Here is a 20,572-nt window from a genome sequence, read left to right as displayed (position 1 = left end):
GTATTGATTCAAATGATTAGTTGCTGCGTGACGTAACCTTGGGTAAATCACGGACGATTGTTATTGGATATTACGCAATATCTATTGATTGGATGAATTTAAATTTGTTTACTGCATAAACATAGAAAACAATACTTCTGTTTGATTATAACTACTAATATTTTAATCTATAAGACGCATCCAAAATTTGTTGTGACAAAAGATACGATATAATAATATTTCAGTTTTGATATGAGGTATAAAATTATGTAAGTTGTAGGATGTAGCCATTCGCTTTGTGGTCGCAATACATTTTGAACTTGTAAAAACCTGCACATAATGATATACCAGTATCATCTTGTTCCAAGCATACGCTCAGTCTCAGAGCAAAGATCTTAATAATTATAAAGATGTCCCAATATAAATAATAAATTTACAAAAAATCAATATCAGGTAAGTTGGGGGTCTACCCAAAACTGAAAAACATGGCAAGGGGGTCTACGAGTTTGAGAACCTCTGCTTTAGATGTATTTTACAATTATTACTAGAATATACTTTCGAGCCGCCACTGATATCGAATGATGATAGAATCTACGTTCGGATGTGCGGAACATGTATCCTTCCCCTATTGATTCTGTCGTATTTTAGAGGAGACCTGGATTAATGCGGATGAATGTTCGTCCTCCCCCATCTACGGTGAATTCAATTAGAAAATTCAGTGCAAGCGGTATCCGATTAGCAGGCGGCGGGCGACGTATATCGAAATGAGATAAAAGGAAATTAATTAACAGGCCTGATGTTATTGCCACTTCCGCTTGACTATTATTACGATGTAATATCGCGCACGGAAGCGATGAGTTATAAAATGTGTTTCAGTCGTTGCCGCGACGTAAAGCGAGACAGGATCGTATAAACTCTTTAATCTCGCGATGAGCGAATGGATACCAACTGGAAGACAAGCGAACAAGTGCATATAACTCGGACTTTAAGATACTACAAACGACGTTTATTATTCAACGCGATTATGTAACGCAACAAGTTAGAATCAATGCTTCGCATCGTACTTGCTTGCAATTCACTTTTCCGTATAAATAACAACGTAATAAAAAATATAGAACAAAACGCATATTGTTTGGGGGGTAACGTCAAGTGCATAACTCTCGTCTGACTGTATAATTATTTTGTTGGTTTTATTTTTTAGTATTATGGAATATATTGGTTGGCTGTACGGCTGTTTATTAGGCAAAGGACAAAGGATTGAGGTCCTTTTGCCGGTGGGCATAAATGAATTGATTGATGAAACTGATTTGCAAATCAAAAATCGCGTTTACAAAACCCTTTGTAACGAATTCCACAGTTGGCGATTGTTTGGTTTTTTTGTTCGTAATTCGATTAAAAATGTACGACTTGGCAACATTGAATGATCCGACTGGACAGGAAGGATACTGAAAAGCAATAAACGAGTCCAGCGAAAAACAATAAATAACTAAATTTTGTTATGCTGAGTTCATAAACCGGTTATTGATTTAGTATAATCCTATCCGAAAATAACTTATATAAATTATATAATCTTGATTGATTTGATAAAACTAATACCATAGCTTCAATTATAAAATAGCTTAAAACAGACAAAGTACAGTCGATTCCGCTTAATCGGGACACATTCTTAATGATTTGTCCCTAATCAGCGGTTGTCTCGATTAAGCGGAATCGTCTATACTATAATTTAAGTAACTACCATATTGAGTAAAGGTCGATCAAGGTGGAATTAAGTTAAAATTTAAACAATTTGATTATAAATGTTGTATGTAATAATGAACTATTGAAATGATCGAGAAGGGTAGTAAAAAGTAATAATTGAGTGTAGGCAAAGAGAAAAGTAAATTGAATTATGTTATGCGGGTATCGTAATTGTAAGGGTTGCAATGAAAACTTCATCATGTTTTTATTTATGTACCGTCGATTAAGGATATATGGAGAGACGAAAGTAATAACACAGCGTTAATTTCAATTAAAATCCGGAGTCTGGAAACCCGCTTTTCCAGGGTTGAGGGGAGGAATGAGAGACGGTTGCGGAAAATAAACGCGCCGCTAAAGTGTGCCGCTCCGCTCGTTTTATCTCGTTCGCTTCCTGCAGGGATGTAAAAAAAAGAAAGAAGTAAAATAAAAAATTAAAGAAGAGGAGGCAAAGAATGAAAAAATAAAACGCCAACCTACCCCTCTTAGAATTTCATCCCGACAGTTACTCATTCAACTCAATTTAATGATGGGAGAGAGGGCGATCGAATTTTTTTTGCTCGCCGCCCCCTCGAAACGGAAATTAATATGCGAAATTCTTCGGGAATCCAATAAGAGATGTACGCGCGTGTCGTGTGCACACGGGCGCACTAAACGCGCTCCCACCTCCTCACCGCAAACCTGATGCCCGAAATTAGCAGTAATGAACGTTCGTGCCCCTCGGGCGGCCAATATCAGACGACGGCCGATTTGTGGTGGCGCAAGCAAAATTTCCTTCCTTCCTGCCTCTGCCTGCCTGCCGTTCGCGGTGCATTCAATAAATGATTTGAAAAGTTGCCAAGTTAAATGGCCTGCGGCAATATGCTCCTTCTCACCAGAAACATCGGTTGCTGGGATCAATGAAATTATTCACTCCCTGCGGCTACGGAAGCTCACTTGTAAAATAGCTTCGCTCCACATTCCCTACCACCTCTTGACCAAACCACTTCAGCTATCCTACACATATTAACAATCCTATCTGCTTATAACTCCAACCTACATTCATACAAACTTATCCATTGACCTAATCCTATCCAAAACTAATAGTATTTACTTTGGACCTTCACATTTAGTCACATCATTTTAAACCCAATGTTATCCTAAGCGGATTCGAATTTATATAACGTTCATTTAATTGTCATTTCTTTAAATTGAATTGATATTATAAAAATTATTATTAATTGTCAAATTGATGTTAACATCAAAAATGTTACATAATTAAACAATAAAACTAATGAAATACTTCATCAAAATGCATACGTTTTAATACTGCATGAAACTGTATTAAATTTTTTGGAAATTTGAAACTCGTTGCTATTGATTTCTGAGTAAATTAACCCTTAGTTCACCTTTAGTGATTGTACTTTTAAGGTTTGATTCACATGGGGGTTGTAGACTGAAAATCTAGGGAGTGCAGAGTGGAGGAGTTATCTTTGTAGCACATCTACCTCCAGCGTATGCAGTTGATTAGGGCCGGGCGTTCCGTTTTAATTAAGTGCGCCCTTCCGTCGGACTCGTTTTCGGGAATTTAATAATGGCCAGTTTCATGTTTGCCGCCCACCCCCGTTTATATTTGCCAACGCGTTATCCATTCCCACCCCCCAATCCTGTACCACTTTTTTTCGTTCATTGTTGTTGTTGCCTTCTATAAATTCCATTTCATTACCGTTGTTGCCGCGCTTTAATATGTAGTGCAGTTTTGTTTAATTTTTTTCCTGCATTTACATACAGTTTTTTTTGTTGTTGTTGCGTTACCTGTTTATTTTTTTTCTCTTCACTCTCACCCCTATTCTCCCACCCTTTCGTATGAAAACTGGCACGCGTTCCGAGAGCGCTTTGTGCTGCAATGATTTTTCACCGATCGCTCGGTATAAAACAATTTAATTGTTGCGAATCGGGGGTAGCGGGTGGTAGATTTGTCGATGATTTCCCCCCGGAAATGCCGATCCCGACTTTTCGCTTTTCCGAGTTTTGTTTAAACTATGCGCGGATTTCGATTTGCGAATTGAAATGTTCCGCCCTTCCGGACCCTTATAAAATTCGGGAGGAAAAAAATGCACACTCGCACACATAGGAGAATTACCTTTGTACTTGTTTTAGTCTCTCTGCCTCTCTATGAAACAATAGTGACTACGGTGAAAGGGAATGCTGTGCTAAGGCTGTTAGATCCATTGTTTTATGATCCCTCATTGTTGGAATGCTTCCAATTGGAATGACTTGTCCCGGGACTACTATTGAGAAGCCATGAACAACTATCTATCTCATCATAATATGTAACTTCTGTTTCGACAACATTTTCTTCCGCATCTAATTTATAATAAAATATCATAACAAAATCTTCTTATTTTCTTATGTTCTTAACCTATTTCAAGAAAGTATTTTTTTTATACTTAAGTAGATTTAGTAACTCAGAAGTAAGTAGATGTCAAAAAATTGCAGTATTCAAAGATAAATAAGAATTTAATTAAATTACATATAATAGTATACCATATAGTTCTCATCTTCGGTTTCTGGAAATCCACTTTCCTGTTTCAGCATCGTTTCCTTCGTTACGTTATACCAAGTACAAATATATTTTGATCCCTTCGGCATTACTTGGCGAAATCTAATTTGAAACAAATCCAATTTAAGTAAATCTGATGGAACGTCTCCAACCCCGTCAGTCAGTATTAAAATTCGTTATTACATTTCAACAAAATTACATATGTTTGTAATATATCCCTACTTGTAACACCTCCGTCTTCGAAACTTTATCATAAGAATTTGTATTTGCTGGATCTCTCGTATATTTTTTTTAATTAACAAAGTAATAATTAAATTCAATCAGAGAGAACCGAGTCAGAGAGAGAGATGTCAAAGTACCAAAAAAAAAATATAAAAACAAATAAAAATGCAAAGTGTTGCGCGAACCGAAAAACTAACGGTGAGTGTGGAATGATTTTTAATATAAAATCTGCATGCCGTGGGTAACCTGTCTCCTGTTTCACTCCAACGCACGCTTCATCATTGTACCACCACAGCCAACTGTCTCTGTCTCTCTCACACTCTCTCTATTCATGTCTGCATATTATTTTTTTTTTGTTCCTCGGTAAATGCTCCGCTGAAAATCCAGATTGATGTTTGTTTTTGTTTCCGCGCCCTCTCCCCTGGGCTCGAACCGTGCTGCGTCCTCCCGCGCCCCCTTCGAGCGTGCACCCCGCACACTCGAGGAACGAGCGGATTTAATGCGACCGAATGGGTTGTTATTAAGTAAATTTAAATGATCGTTTTAATTTTGGCCGCGGTTCAAAAGCGCGCGTTCCTTTTCAACAGCAAATTGGCATTGGAATCTTTTCAAAGCAATAAAAACGCACACATACGCACGTATACACATATATATATATATGTATACACATACACAAACATCACGAGTAGGCGCTGAACAGAGACACCTATATAGTATATACATACAAACGGATATATCAAAACCTCTCTACGGACATTCCCGTTCGACCGATTTAATTACTGTGTTTATTATTGGATAATATCTGCTAAAATTACGTTTTAATCTGTTTATTGCCTTATTTCAATTGGACATTCAATTAAAACGCACACGCTCGAATATCAACAATCCTTCACACTCGCTCCCATTTGTGTTGCCTGGGATGGATGCACTCAGGTCATCAAACAAAGCGTTTCCTATTTGCCGCGTGTCTACCGGAAACGCTCTATTATTTTACTCATTATGATTTGTTTTGATTTTTCTAAAAATTATTGTTATTTCTAATTGCTGAAATAATAAAGTGCAAAGAAGACGAGGAGACGAAATCATTTGCATGTGTGCGCTTTCACGGCTCATCTTGATTGCGGACAGCTGGACGCTCGTGAACAAAGAAAGAAATCTTCAAGGAGAGAGAAGACGCCAGTTTTCCATGGACGACTTTTTTACTTGTAGACGTATTTGGGGCAATCGTCTTTGTTCATCTATTAGTATACGTTTCCAAAAATAAGCGGAAATTATATAAAGATTTGCACAAATTCGTCCATATTAAATATTTCCAAAAATAGTAAATTATGAAGAGGTTTCATTGTTTCCAAATTTAATGATGTGTACTTTTTAAACACTATGATAAAATTTGCGCAATAATTTTCCAATATTATATATGAATTCCAAAAATATATATAAATTATGAAAAGTTTTGCGCAAATTGGACTGCATATTATATACAGTATTTAATAAATACGTTTCCAAAAAAATGAGCGCAAATTATGCAGAGATTTGCATATTAAAATAGGTGTAAGTTATAAAACTATTTGATAAAATTAGAGTTCACATTGAATGTAATCCAAAAATAAAATGAAATCAATTAGAGTTTCCATTAATATGTGCAAATTATGAAGAGATTTGCACAAATTGTAATCCATTTTCTATTATTTATATTGATATATCTTAGTGATGTTGGACTTTGTATCAAGAGGAAAGCGATAAAATACCATAAAGCAGAATGTATAGAAGTATCAAATCGAGAAATTTTATAGTGTTTTTATGGTTTTCCTTATTTTTTTTTTATATTGCTTTTAAAGTATGTTGAATAACTGCGAAGAAGATAATAAATAATAATAATCACTATAATATTCACACATTTACTAACAACAGATCAAAATTAGAGATAATATATTATGTATTTGATGTCTTTTCAAAAATAGCCTCGAGAAGTTTGTTCAAATGTGAGTCCATATTAATATATATACTTATTGAAAAATATGTGCAAATTATGGAAAGGTTTACGCAAATTGAATACAGTATTTGATAAAATTTTACATATGTTTATACCAAGATACAAATATTAAACTAGGTATGTTGAAAACAGTAATTTCAGATTTGTGATAAGATACTCGACGTACGATAAAATAGCCATGGAAAATATGGTGGTACATCATGAATGCATTTTGATGACATTATATTATCCGATCAATTTCCGCGTACAACAAAGGTAATAAATCAATGCTTTGTCTATTAGAGAAAAAAAAATACGTTTCACATTTTTTTTTGTCCCATTCATTTTTGGGGATGGCCGATGCTGATTTAGAAATGTACTAATTAAATGCGGGGTGCAGAGCGTTTAATCGAATTTGCAAATGCGGGGGTTGGTTGGTATCGGTCGTCAATGGTTTTGGAGCGAATCGATGGATTAGGATGGCTTCCTGCTCTCGTCCCGATGTTATGATAGTAATGAATTATTATAAATTAAATTGATTGATTTGTGGTGCAATAAATACGTTATTAATTTAACCACGAAAATACTATAATACTGCACGCACGGAACTGTGCCGTTGATCCGGAATAGCGGATCTCGAATTCCCTTTGATCTGTTTCCGATTGCCAATTTAAATACAATTGATTGCTAATTAGTGGACATCAGCTACAGTTTATTTAATCTTATTAGGTACGCGTGTGTGCGTGTCTGCAACTCTCTAACGCGGAATTGTTTATTTAACCCCCTAAAATCCAATTATTGTATTGCGACGATTTCGGGAGAATTTGTTAATGATGGGTGGAAACAATCAATTCAAACGAATCGAATTTCGATTCTTCGAATTTCAATAATACTTCAGTTCATTGGTTTTCAAGGCTACCAGTGAATCTTTAATACGACCGAGATTCAATTATTTAATGGCAATTTGTGCTAATTGAAAGCGTTCGATAGGTCGAACTTTCCGGTGCCTACAAAACAGAACGCGTGCATGTGGAATATTTAAATATCCTAGTTTTTGTTTCTATATCTCCCTGTTTCTAGTTTTTTTTATTCCTCGTTTTTTCATCGCCGATTTATAGCGGACGCTACACATTGACACCGAACAAAGCGCTGCTGCAGAATCTCTATTTCCGGCTGCGCTAATTCCGCGCCGAAGACCAATCATCTTTGGACTTGTTTTTCGGATCATCAGTTTTAGGTTTTCAAATCTATTTACGCTGAAATTCCTGAACATCAAAGATGCATTCCTTAAAACAATCAACAAATATGAGATGTGATCATTATAATACTCACAATATTTGATATAGTTTAGAAGATATATGTTACATGATAAATTCATATACTTGTTCTTCGGATGTGAAACAGCATACACTACAAGAATGCATTCCTTGTATACCTAATAACAGTTCTTCAACAACGAAATAACTTCAAGATATATTCATTAGATACTTCATTAGTTAACTTATTGTGTTTTATCTATAAGTTATGGTTATGTAACAGCATAACAATGTCTGGATTACAACTGGATAATTCTTACATTTAATGCATATTACTCATATATAATGATGTCCTATATATGAGTAATCGGTACAATATATTGATTGTTATAATACTACATAAAGGTAATTGCGTATAGGACTTCATTCATACTATGAATTAAATACCAGCCATGTCAATTGAACCTGTAATTAACGCTATTTATTTCCAACATTCCATCATCATTTCCGATTAAGTACATCAAATTAAAGCATTGAATAAATAATATTTTACTAAAATATATTTTCTATTGTTCATCTCGAATTATTTATTTTGTTTTATTAATTAATAATTATTATTATGATTTATTGGCCAGAATTACAAAAAAACATAAAATGCATTCAATAATTTAATAAACATTCGTTCGCTCAAACGTACACACGTGCACATAAATCTACACTCTGACTCTATACATACATATTACGATTTTTTTTTAGTAATTATAGTTTTTTTTTTCTTAATTGTTATTGTATAGTTACAATTAAGCTTATTAAGCAAATAAGAGCATCAAGTACAAGTCTCTTGGTATGCACTAGTGGAGTGATTAATTAGGAACCGGTGCCGCTGACATCGCAATCTGAACAATTATAATTATCTAATTAATATTAAATTACTGAAATATCACCGGATGGAGGATGAAATGTTCATCACCTAAGTAGCATTTAAATGCGCCAATGTCTGATTATTCATTTCAGCCCCAATCAATTACTTCCAATGAAAACAAACAAAAAATCTCACAGTCTCAAAAAGCAGCGTTCATTAGGGAAAAACCTTGCACGGCGAAATAATTTTCTTTCAATTTATTTTTTCCATCCAAGAATTGAAAACAAATATCAAACGCACAAGATAAAAGACATTCGGGTTGAAAAGCAATTTAAAGTGTTTATGTTTTCAGCGGCAAGACGTGTCTGAGGATCGGAGGAGAAAATAGATATTTGTGTCTTAGGAATTAAGTGGTTAAAGGTTAAGGTTTCGTTCGCCTATTGCGTTCTACACTCGCCCACCGGATATTTCCTTGAGTAAAGCTTGTATCCAGTATTCTCTCGCTCTTGGCGTCTACTGTCTACGGCTTCATCGGATAGAAAAAAAATAATTACGAAAGGTATGAGATTAAATGGTATTATGTGTATTCTTTGAACAGACCGACGTCGTTTTATTGTTTTTATTATTATTATTATTATAAATCCTCAAGTAAAATAAGCAGTCGTTGAGGATGCTGCAATACTGGCAGACGGTTATATTGAACTGTTGCGGATTTAAATTGGTATTAAATACAAAGGAACTGATCAAAGAATATATCGGATGGCTCTAAGCGTCGAGTAGCAGCAGACTTGTCGGTATTCCCGAGCGAGTGTACCTGTCATGAGGGAATCTCGGGAAATCCCGAGCTTCAAATGGTCCTATGCCCGTTGAACTAATTGAGCAGACGTTCTTGCATCAAAGAAAAACCTTCGCTGCTCCCGTGTTTTCATCAATAAGTAATTGTTATATCTACTATACTTCAAACGGGATCCTTTATACTACTTCATATTATTCGGAAGGTTAAAAAAATGAGATTAAAGGAAAGTTCGAAATATTGGAACACTGTCAACCGCCCTTACAGATACATCATGATTTATATTGTATTTATTACTTGTTTTTCTATAATAATCTGATGGAATTCACGAGACAGTTACAAAGTTTTTTTTTATTATCATCTGACAAAATGGAATGCAATATAATAAAAAATTCTAATAACATTGAAATACGTATATAATACGCATACAAAACATATATAATTCACAACTAAATTAAACATTGGAAAAAAGGTTTACAAAATTTTTGAATGCACGTGCGTTCTTAAAAATAAACGTAAGTAGTTGAAAAAAATAATGTAATCAAAGCAATATACCACCCAGAAGTTCAACACGAATGTGAGTTATGAAGACGTAATAATAAAAACGCCAAAGCAATTGTTATAGATTGCTATAAGGTCTATTTATAGTGAAATTAGTCAATTCACTTGACGTAGAGCTACAACTTTCCGGATGACTTATAACATCGATACATCAAAGTGCAATATGTCAACAAGGGGGGATTTGCGAAAGCATAGGATGAATTAGAAGGTTGCAATTAGAAGAAAGAGCGCCGAGACGTCGTGTGTCCATGAAATGCGATACTTTTGGTTAAGTCAACAACGGGCTGGAAGCTGTTGATGCCGAGGTATTCCTCAATTAGGAATCGCGCGGAGAGCGAGCATAAATCTAATGATTTCAGTCAAAATACCATTTGATATTCATTACTTTAAATACAAGACGCATATGTTCGAGTTTATAAATAAACACTTCAACCGGAGAGACTATGTTCTCGAGCCACTTACTCGTGCCCGACTGCGTGGAACTGTATCGAGTCTTCATTATACGCATCAAACACAAAGAAAGAATAATAACAATAATAAACTGCAGAAACATAAAATTAAAAGGAAATCTTAATTTTGTCACTAGTAATGCGTCATTAAAACAGATCAATTTAGGAAATTAAGTTGTACGGAAGTGGATTTATGTCTATTTTTTCCTCTCCCCTAAGTGTATTTTCATGTGTATATGTGTGAGGCTCGCAGTAATCGATAACTATAAAATGACGAGGGTGGCGAATATAAGCTTGTTCATGAAGTGACGGACTAACGGGATAGGCGGGCTTTTCGAAACGTAAACAGTTCAGAAGCGATCGAAGCTCGTCCAGATGAATGCCGATGGCGGTGGTAATTCGATGATATTTAAGGACCGACGCTAACGAGGGAATTAGTCGAACATGTGTGAGTTTCGGTTAAAATCCGTGTGCCTATTTCTAGAATCGAAGCTGTCAGAAGTAGAGTGCATCAAAGTTAATAGCTAATGCGCTCTGTAGATTCCTAATTATAACACAAACATAACACATCGCTTTATGTGCCGTTATACGAAAGCACCAAACAACAACAACGAGGACGGGAGATACGCAACTTCTTCCGTTGCTTTAAAGAAGAAACACTAAGTATGAAAGAGAGACAGAGAGAGAGAAAGAGATTGAGCACGAGCAAGAGCAAGAAGAGGAAAGTCTTCCTCGGGGACAGCAGGAACATTTGTTAAACGTTAAAGGGGGACTCCCCTGTCTCCTACTCCTCCTCATCACCATCCTCATCGGGCTCTTAATTGGCTCGGAGAGAAAAAAAATAACAACTGGGAGCGATCATTAAGCCACCACTCGGCATTCAAATTAGAGTTGACCAAACTTTTCATATTTCAACTCAACGCGATTGCACGGCATGGTAATTGATGAGCATGCGATTCATTAAAATGTTGACCGAGCCGCGCACAAATCTGTTGCATAACATTATTATAATTATTATATTATTAATAATTTGGAGCATGGACAATTCCTCCAACCACCGGATTTCTAATGCCGCTTTTGATAATTTACATATAACAATTTGTTAATTTATTCATAGAATTTTAATTAATTTTATAAGATCAACAAAACCGAGCAAATAACAAATGGAAATGGATAATTGGGACAAATATACTAGTCTCGCTCGTGTCTCAATTAAGCGGAATCGACTGTATTTTTAATAAACTGATCAAAGTTATTTAAAAAGAAAACTAAGTATTTTGTTGATTGTTTCATCAATATTATTTAGTAATTTTTTTGAAAACCAAAGAATGTTTCGTCTTGAATTAAAATGTAACTTACTCTTAATATACTATTAATAGTTAATTTCAGAAATATGTATAAAAAATCTTAATTTTCCACAAAAAATATATCTAATTAAATTTTGGATAAAATTTGTATTAAGTTAAAAAAAAACAATGAAAAGTATTAATTATGTTCTTAAACTATTTAAAAGCAAAAAGATCCTCATTCTTTTTGGAGACGAGAATTATTTTGTTTTAAAAGAAAATACGAAAATATTAAATTTAAAGCGAGGTTTAAAGAATTGTCTGTTCTGTCAATAAGAATAAAGAAAATACTCTCTCGCTTGGAAAAAATCAGAAACGGTACGGCTCCAGGTGGAGGAAAGGTGGCCAATTAGTAATACAAGACCCGAAGAAAGTATTTCGAAAGTACAGTCAACATTGGGAAATGGACGATAGACACATCGCAATTACGGCCGACGGATTACGTAACGATGAAGAAGGCTGCGGCCATGCGGGGGTTGACGGGAAGTCGCATTTCGCGGGGTGGTAACTTTGCGAGTCGAGAGTTCTTTTTCCGATTCGTTTCTCCACGATTTTTCATTTCCATCTCTCTCTCTCTCTCTTTCCTTCCGCTTTTCATATTTTCGGCGCAGTTTAAAGTTCTCCTCCGCTCGTAATGAAAGCGAGCTTTTAAACCTTATGTAGATGTAAGACCGTAGGCAGGCAATTAGTAAAAACACGGATCCCCCTTCGAAAGGGATTTGAACGAAGGGCTCGAGCCGAGTACAGCTGCAACGCAATATACTAAAGCAACGCCGCGAATCACGCGGTCGGCGAGATCCTAGTGGAAGTGTATACGTGGCACATCAACGCGCACGTTATACCGTGCATTGTTTGTGCAACGCTTCGATATTGAATCAATTGGGTTGTGTAATCGCCGCTTGCCTACGCAGCAATTCGGGGCTTTAGGGTTCTGTGCGTTCCGCTTGAGGGTTTTATACTTGATGAACATACTAGGTAGTCCCTGTTCTGTTCTACTACTACTATTCATAATCTCCCTCTCGCTCTCTTTCTCATTCTCTTCTAACCCTCCCTATTCTCCTTACAAAACGCAGCTCATCCAATCAATAACACCAATGGACTTGATAACATATAAAATGCAAACTCAATTAGAATTGCTTTCAGATGTTATGATATTAAAGCGGCGTGTCAATAAAATTTCGTTATTAAATATCCATTAACATCGGTTTAATGTTTTAGCTATGATTGATTCGGCGACGAGTGCATTTTATTATTACTATTGCCGTTGATTGATTGGAGCTGCAGCCCGAAACGCCAAATACTATTCCAAATCTGGATAAACCTCGTATATATACACACACACACATACACACACTTCATAAACAAAAGCTCCATTATCAAATACTCGTGACTAATTCATCACACTTTAATTAATCTAATCACACCTGATTAATTCACAACCATTAATAATTTTTCTTCATAATAATTTAAAAAATATTTTTATCATATATGCGATTCGTGTCATTTCCATATATTTCCCAATAATAGAACAACCAATTTTTTAATTTAAAAAAAAAATCCCTCCAATATAATCATAAAAAATAATATTAGTACTTATTTTCAATAAATATCAAATTGATATATTTTAATACGTTCATAGATTTTTACTTTATTTACGTATTTCTACTATAATTATTATAATTGAAGATTAAACATATTTTCGTCATTTGTCAAAAAAATAATAATTTGTGTATATATAATATAGTAGATCAACGAATTTTGCTTGTTTAGTAAAATAAATTATGTAATATTTGTGTTTTTTTATGAAGAAATATAAAATTTTATATAAATATATCTTTTGTCTTATATAAATTATAATTTACTATTGTATAAGCAGGGGTGGCCAAACTGTGGCTCGCGAGCCACATGTTATGATTGAGATTTTTTTTAAATTATTATACCAAAAAGTTTAGATGCGGCTCTAGCTGCAAAAAGTCTGGCCACCCCAGACCAATAAAGGTATTATAAAATCTTGTACTAAATTTCATAAGTATTGTGTTATACTTCTAATTATTTGGAACTTAATTGGAACTTATTTGGAATTAACGTGAAATACTTATATTTCGCAATATTAAGTTTAAATCCGGTAGCTCGAAAATGTACAATGTGAGGAGGCTTATTGAGTAGAGATTTAAATTATAACGAAATCCGATTACCTTATATTTAAAGCACTGTTTGTAAAATACAAACAAAACTACCTTTCAATATGTACGTTCTCTCAAACTTTCATATTAATATCAACTTTTATTGAAACTTTATGCATATAAAAATATCCTCCCCTTCATTGAATCGACTGGGGAAGGATATAAAGACAAAACAATTCTAATTATACAACGTGCTTCATAACTCTTAATATAACAGTAAAATCATCTTGACATTTTTAGCAAGAATTCATTTTATAATTCTTTTGCAAATACGACTTAGTAGTTAATTCATTTGGGACAATCTATATTCAATTTATATTACTCTTGATAAATTACAGATTTCAATTAAAACTTAATCATATTTTTTTTTTTGAAAATAATTCCCGTTTTCCCGATATTGCCGGGACATATTTCTAATTATACAACATAAACTTCATAGTTTAATATTTCAGCAAGAATTCGTTTCATTTTTCTTTTTTAAATATAATTATATAATTTCGGACAATTTTCATTAAATTCATATATTATATAATATGAAGAATATATTATTCTTAATAAATTAAAGATTGAAAATAACTGTGTTAATCATATTTTTTTAAACTAATTTGTAGAGGGTCATTCCCGTTTTCCCGGGAAATTATTATTTATGCAGCATGTTTTTACTAAATTTGTGGTACAATTGGAATATGGAAGTGACACGAAACATATACCTATACCTAAACCTAAGACAAACCTGTGTTTCGGTGACATTGAGAAGCTTAGCCATCTCGGACCTCTCGCTGCTGCTGAGGTACTTCTTCAGCTCGAACTGCTTCTCTAGCTCGAAGATCTGCCGTCCAGTGAAGGTGGTGCGTGCCTTCTTCTTCTTGGACTTTTCAGCATCGTCAGATAGCGGCTCCGACGACTGGACATTCGGCGGAGACGGCGACGCTTTCTGATCTATCGATTCCACCCTTGGCCTCTTCCTCTTCCTTGTCGATTCTAAACACCAAACCAATCCCCAAATAAATGGACATAACACTTGATCAATATTCCCGGATAGAGCGTCTTCGCTAAGCCCAAACTTTATATTCGTATTGATATATGAACATACAGCCCGCAGCTACTTTTCTATACATCTATATATTTATTTATATTCTTTATTACTACTTGCATATCAAATCCATACACACACAAAAAATCAAACTATTCCCAAAATCATAGGAGTTTTTGCGGAGACCGCAAAACAATTACAATGTGTACACGCACAATATAAATTTAATTAAAGCAAAACGGTGGTCTGCGAAAAATAAATGGAATTAGCAATAATTATAATTACAGTGTTGATAATGATGCAACAAAGCGTCGACGTTTTCGGCGGATGGGACCCGCAGGGGTCCCGCTTTTTAATTGGATTTGTAAGTTGATGAGAATTATTATAATAATAATTAATTGAATTCAATTGAAACCCATTTTGCATTAATTATGCTTCGAGCATTTTCTGGTTTCCACCGCCATCCCTAAAAATCAACGCCCCTCAGGAAAGCTACACGATTTTTATAATGTTATTGTTATTATGAAATCGTTCACTGTTTGAAAGGTAATCAAATTTAATATTGAAATCCATAATTATTTTATATTACATGATATTTTAAAATAGAAAAAACAACAATTATTTGCATTACATATACATAACAAAAAAGTACAATTAGAGTAATAACTTTTGATACCAAATTTATTTCGTCTCGTCCGTTACAAGAAAAACACAGTTACTACAACTTAACGTTTTATGTGCATTTAAAATTCATTTGTTTATCATCTTTTTGCTTGTAAAATCGTATAAACCTACCCCTCGTATTACACGGTACTTTCTTTTCATATGGTACTTTCTTTACACGTTTTCGCTATTTTTAAACCGTGTATTACAAAATAAATAAAATTGAAAATATTTTATTTTCGAATTACACGTTTTTCTCTACCGTGTAAATCGGGGGATAGGTATACTTCAGAATCGTTTACTAGACTTAGTTAACCATAGTTAAGCATTTATATAGGTAGCCTTTGTTCATTGTTATTACTTCAGAGACGCTGTGACAATAAAGTGTGATCATAAGACACATCTTTTTACGTAAAGTTTTCATATTTTTTTCACATCACATATAGCATGATTAACAACAAAAAACAAATACAGACGATTCATCATAATCGGACAATTGACAATTTTATATGAAATTGAAGTTTTATTGAATGAAACTGTGATAAAATTGCGAAAATCTTACAAAGAAATGAAATTTAGAAAATTTGTAAAAACATATTATTTTTAAATTTGTAAAGTAGGTCGTGGTAAAGGGACGCTGCCGAAAATCACATGTAATCGCGCCGCGTGCATAATGCGATTACGCAACATCAAACATGTGAAAACTAATTTGATTGAGCGGCCGTTTCCTATAAGCTAATTATACGGTAAAAATCGGTTTACGTGAATGTAATCCTTTCGAACGCTCATTATTGATAACCCGCATTATGATGTGGTACGTATTTCGCCGATGTTGCTAATAACAGCAGTTATTGTACGCATTCGGTGATTGTTACAATTAATTAGTTTATTGTTTGCGGCTGATCATTTTCCTTTTGACATCCAAAAGAAAAAAAGATATCCAATTCGTTCGAACGCATAATTACTGATAAAGCGAATCATTGCTGATCATGATGATGATTAATTAATACTGAATATGATAATCTCTATTGTTTTCTTAAGAATAATATCATTTCTTGAGATGATTGTTTTTCTTACAACAAAATACGAAAACTTATCTATTTTTTTCATATTAAATATGATATATCAACTTTAGTTAATAGTATCTAGATTACTGTCACAAATAAACAAATTCGGTCCATTTGACCCAAATTAAGAGAAATAAAAATTTGTAAATAATAAATGAAACAGACTTATGAAAAATATTGATTTACAAGTAAATTTAGGAGTGACAATAACAAAAATAAACACTTAAAAAGCAATATATTTTAAAATATGCTTATTGTCAAAAATGTTGTTGTATATCAATTTATAAATTATATAGTATATCCTGTGAGCGTAATTTTGCATGCGACGCTTCGAATTGTATTGTATTTAACCGCGAACTGTACACGTGGCATAGAAATCATTTGATGTACTCCTTATAGAAATTTGTAAGTGGCTCTGCTTGCGTTCATTGTTGTCTTATTAGCCACATCCAATCAAAATCTATAAGACTGCATTATAAGATTTATGCAAGGCATCTAAAGTATACATAAATGGATCGCTCAACGAAAATGTTCGACGCTGCTACAAATCGTCGAGCTTCATCCAAATCCTTTTCACAACTTTACATAAATCTCGAAACGAAAGAAATCATTTTCAGGGATTTTAAAAATATCTTATTTTAGTAAATTGTTACAAAATTTATATGTTCCAGATAGGGAAGATTATTTTGTTGTTGGTCAAAACACGCGCGACTCCAATATTGTACGTGTTTCCATTTCGCCAATTTGCATTTAACAACACGATCCACTCTACGCGCTATCCCTATTAATAGCAACGGTGCGTGTTCCTGTTGTTGTTGTTTTCGTCCATCTCCATTAATTTATTTATCAACTTTTTTTTTCCAGTTGTATCCAAATTTCCCGCCATTCAAAGACTCCATTTCCTAACGAGCAAACGGTTTTAATTGGTAATTTGAGCGTCGTGCGTGAAACACGTCTAACCGCTTAGTTTGCGGCCGATTACTACTCGCTAATTGCTGAAAAACTGATCGCGATAGCGTAATTATTATAATTAATTAAAGGGCCGCCTGCAGTACGCGTAGGGCCGTATGATGTAGCAATTTGAATGATCAATTTGTGGGAAGTTCGGCGCGCGCTTTTGTTACCGTATTCCATACAAACAGTCCTAATTACGGAAATGCATATACAATATATGGATATCTCTTAGTGAATGTTGTTAAGCCCTGCTTTTTTTTCTCTTTCTCTCTCCTGATGATGCTACGCCATTTCTCACAGGTAGATGAGGAGGCGGATGCTTACAAGACACCACCCACCATTACCTTCAATTCCAAGAAAATATACTTATTGAAATATACATCTCGAGTATAATAACTGTGCGTATCTTACTAATTTTGAGTAATATATATACCGTAATATCTCCTATATAATGCGCACAATATTTAATCAAGTTGCTGTTGAAACTTTTGATTTAAAATTAAATATTGTGCGTATTATACACGAATTTTGTTTATTTTGTATAATTTTGGACAAAATGTATGAGTATTTTATTTAGTAAGAAAAAAGTCATATTTCCACTGAATTATTATACACGAATATATTTTTTTGTAATTAGAAAATTTCGTACTAAATTAATAATGAGCATTATATTCGAGATTTTATAAAATTAAAAAAAATCTACTCATGTTTCTATTGAAACGTGCGTATATAATAAACATATAATCTTGTATTGTAGGAGCGTCAACTCGATAAAACCATAGACATTTCTAATTAATAACACGAATAAAATGAATAAAAATTACATTTTCTTTAATATTTTATTTTATTTATATGTTTTTAAATAAAAAAAATCGTACTAAACAAATAGTAGTATTAAGTAAAAATAAGTAATTTTTATAAAATCAGCAGTGAAATTACGAACTTTGACTTTTATAATGAACATTTTTAAGTTTCAGATAAACGTTTTTTTTTTGTTGTTGTTTTAATCTAATGCAAGTTTAAAAGCAGTTTAGCGAAGTGTATTTGCTTCCACTTTGTGTACCTTCGGCGCTTCTGCAATATTAACTTGAAACTTTATACAAGAGTAGGAAGAAAAAAAAAACGTTGTTTGTTAGTCTCGTATCTTTTTCTTTTTTTTTTAATGCTATTTAATAATTAATTTTAAACGCTATCACAATATATACTCATTCGTATTTCAAACATTAAAAAATTAAATAACCTAGCTTAGTTTAACAGAAATGGCCTTTTGTGTATATATTTTTATATTGTTTTGGTTTCGCAGAATTTTCATTTTAAACTACTAAAAAGAAACATAATTTATGTTGTAAGTATAAACACATATCCGCCCTTTAATCAACTAATAATTCTATAAAATCACCATATGATTGATTGTTCAGTTCTATTACAAGACATCATTTTGTAATTCCTTATATTGCGATTTATGATTATACCATTTGATATTCAATCAACACATCTTATTACTTGTTTATTTTTTATTGAAAATTAATATTCCCCCAGCTCCGAGAGTCTCATGCGGCTCTGCGTTGATTCAAGTGCGGCTCCCATTAAAATTTTATTTTTTTTTATATTTGAATTTTATTACTAAAATTTTAAAATAAATCTTTTTCATAATTATATTTTTTAGATGTGTTCTTACCTTCTTATATGAAAATATACAATACCATTAAAAAAAATAATTTGTGTATCTACGTGCATCCCTGTTATATTTGAAGTAGTAATAAACATAAAAAAAATATTAATTTACTAAACTTATCATAATTATTATAAAATTTATTAATTAATTAGTAGATAATTAATAAAATTGAGAAATTAAATAGAGATTTCAACACAATACTCATAAGCTTATAATAAACATATGTAAATCACGAATAATTTGTTATCATAAAAATCGTTTGCACTAATTTTTAATAATTGTAATTATCATTTTTTTGTTTACTTCTATAATTACTTAAATTAAAAATAAGTTAAAACTGAACTTAGGTTTAAGATTCACTTTTTTATATATATTTGATGAGCTGTAGGTGTAGATATAAAGCTTAGTTCGTTAGTTATATCATAAATTAATAAATGCGGTTGGAAGGAACTGCTGATAGGAAGAATTAATTATTGACATGCAATGAAGTAATTCGCGCGAAAGTTGCTGAAAGTTTTCGTTAGCGACGAGCGCCTCCCTCGGCGTTTTCAGTTATTTTTAATAGCGAATACTGCGATGTGCATAAAGATTCCAGAATGTCCGTAGATCACCTTAAGAGAAGGATTACCCTTGTTTATTAAGTCCGTGGGAATTTGAGAAATGGAACTGGCTTTTGGCGCGCGCAATTTCTGGAGCGCTTTTATTTTGATAAAGACGCGGATATGGATAGTGCGTGAAAATAACAGGATGAGGTTTTCGCGTAGCGGTTTGATATCTCCGAAGCGTGTTTTTTGGTTTTTCTTCAGCAGGATAGTATATGATAGGATAGGATAGGATATGACAGGATGGATTAGGTTGTACTCACCTTTGTCGAGAGCTTTCGTCCGTAATCTGTTGTTGCATTTGGTGGACAAGTTGAGTGGCTCATTGATGTCCACTTTGATCTGGCCTTCTGTGAACTCACTAACAGTCATATTGTCACTAGCTTCAGGATCGCCGATGCCTAGGATGTTCTCGATGTAGTGTGGGGTAGGTCGCGTGTTTAGCTTCCGGTACACATGCTCGTGCCAGCAAAAGAGGTCCTGACCGGCGTCGGACTCCTTGGCGACGATGTCTAGGTCCAAGGAATTGGCGGGAATTTGGGTGTCGGGGAAATCCGTAGCTAATGAGCTGGGATCGTTCGAGTTGATGGTTTCTGTATCGGAGGCCGTGGACATCTCTGTTCAAGCAACATCAGAGACCCGCGCGATGTTTTTTTTTATGTGCTTGTGCCCTTTT

General features: G+C 33.7%; 1 protein-coding gene across 1 annotated transcript in view; it reads right to left on the bottom strand.

The window, feature by feature from the left end:
- LOC108566774 (homeobox protein Hox-A4-like) overlaps positions 1-20,566 on the bottom strand; it is a 45,341-nt gene extending 24,775 nt beyond the window's left edge. Inside the window, exons 1-2 of the mRNA XM_017926808.1 lie at positions 20,160-20,566; positions 14,636-14,883 (exon numbers count right to left, since the gene is read on the bottom strand). Of these exons, the coding sequence (XP_017782297.1) occupies positions 14,636-14,883; positions 20,160-20,511 (600 nt within the window). The 5' untranslated portion in view covers positions 20,512-20,566. The remainder of the gene's footprint in view (positions 1-14,635; positions 14,884-20,159) is intronic.
- Between the last annotated feature and the right edge of the window lie 6 nt (positions 20,567-20,572).

Source organism: Nicrophorus vespilloides, unplaced genomic scaffold (genome assembly GCF_001412225.1).
Source record: "Nicrophorus vespilloides isolate i.1.1-1 unplaced genomic scaffold, Nicve_v1.0, whole genome shotgun sequence".
In the NCBI taxonomy this organism is placed as follows: Eukaryota; Metazoa; Arthropoda; class Insecta; order Coleoptera; family Silphidae; genus Nicrophorus; species Nicrophorus vespilloides.
This window is presented reverse-complemented; position numbering and strand designations above follow the sequence as displayed.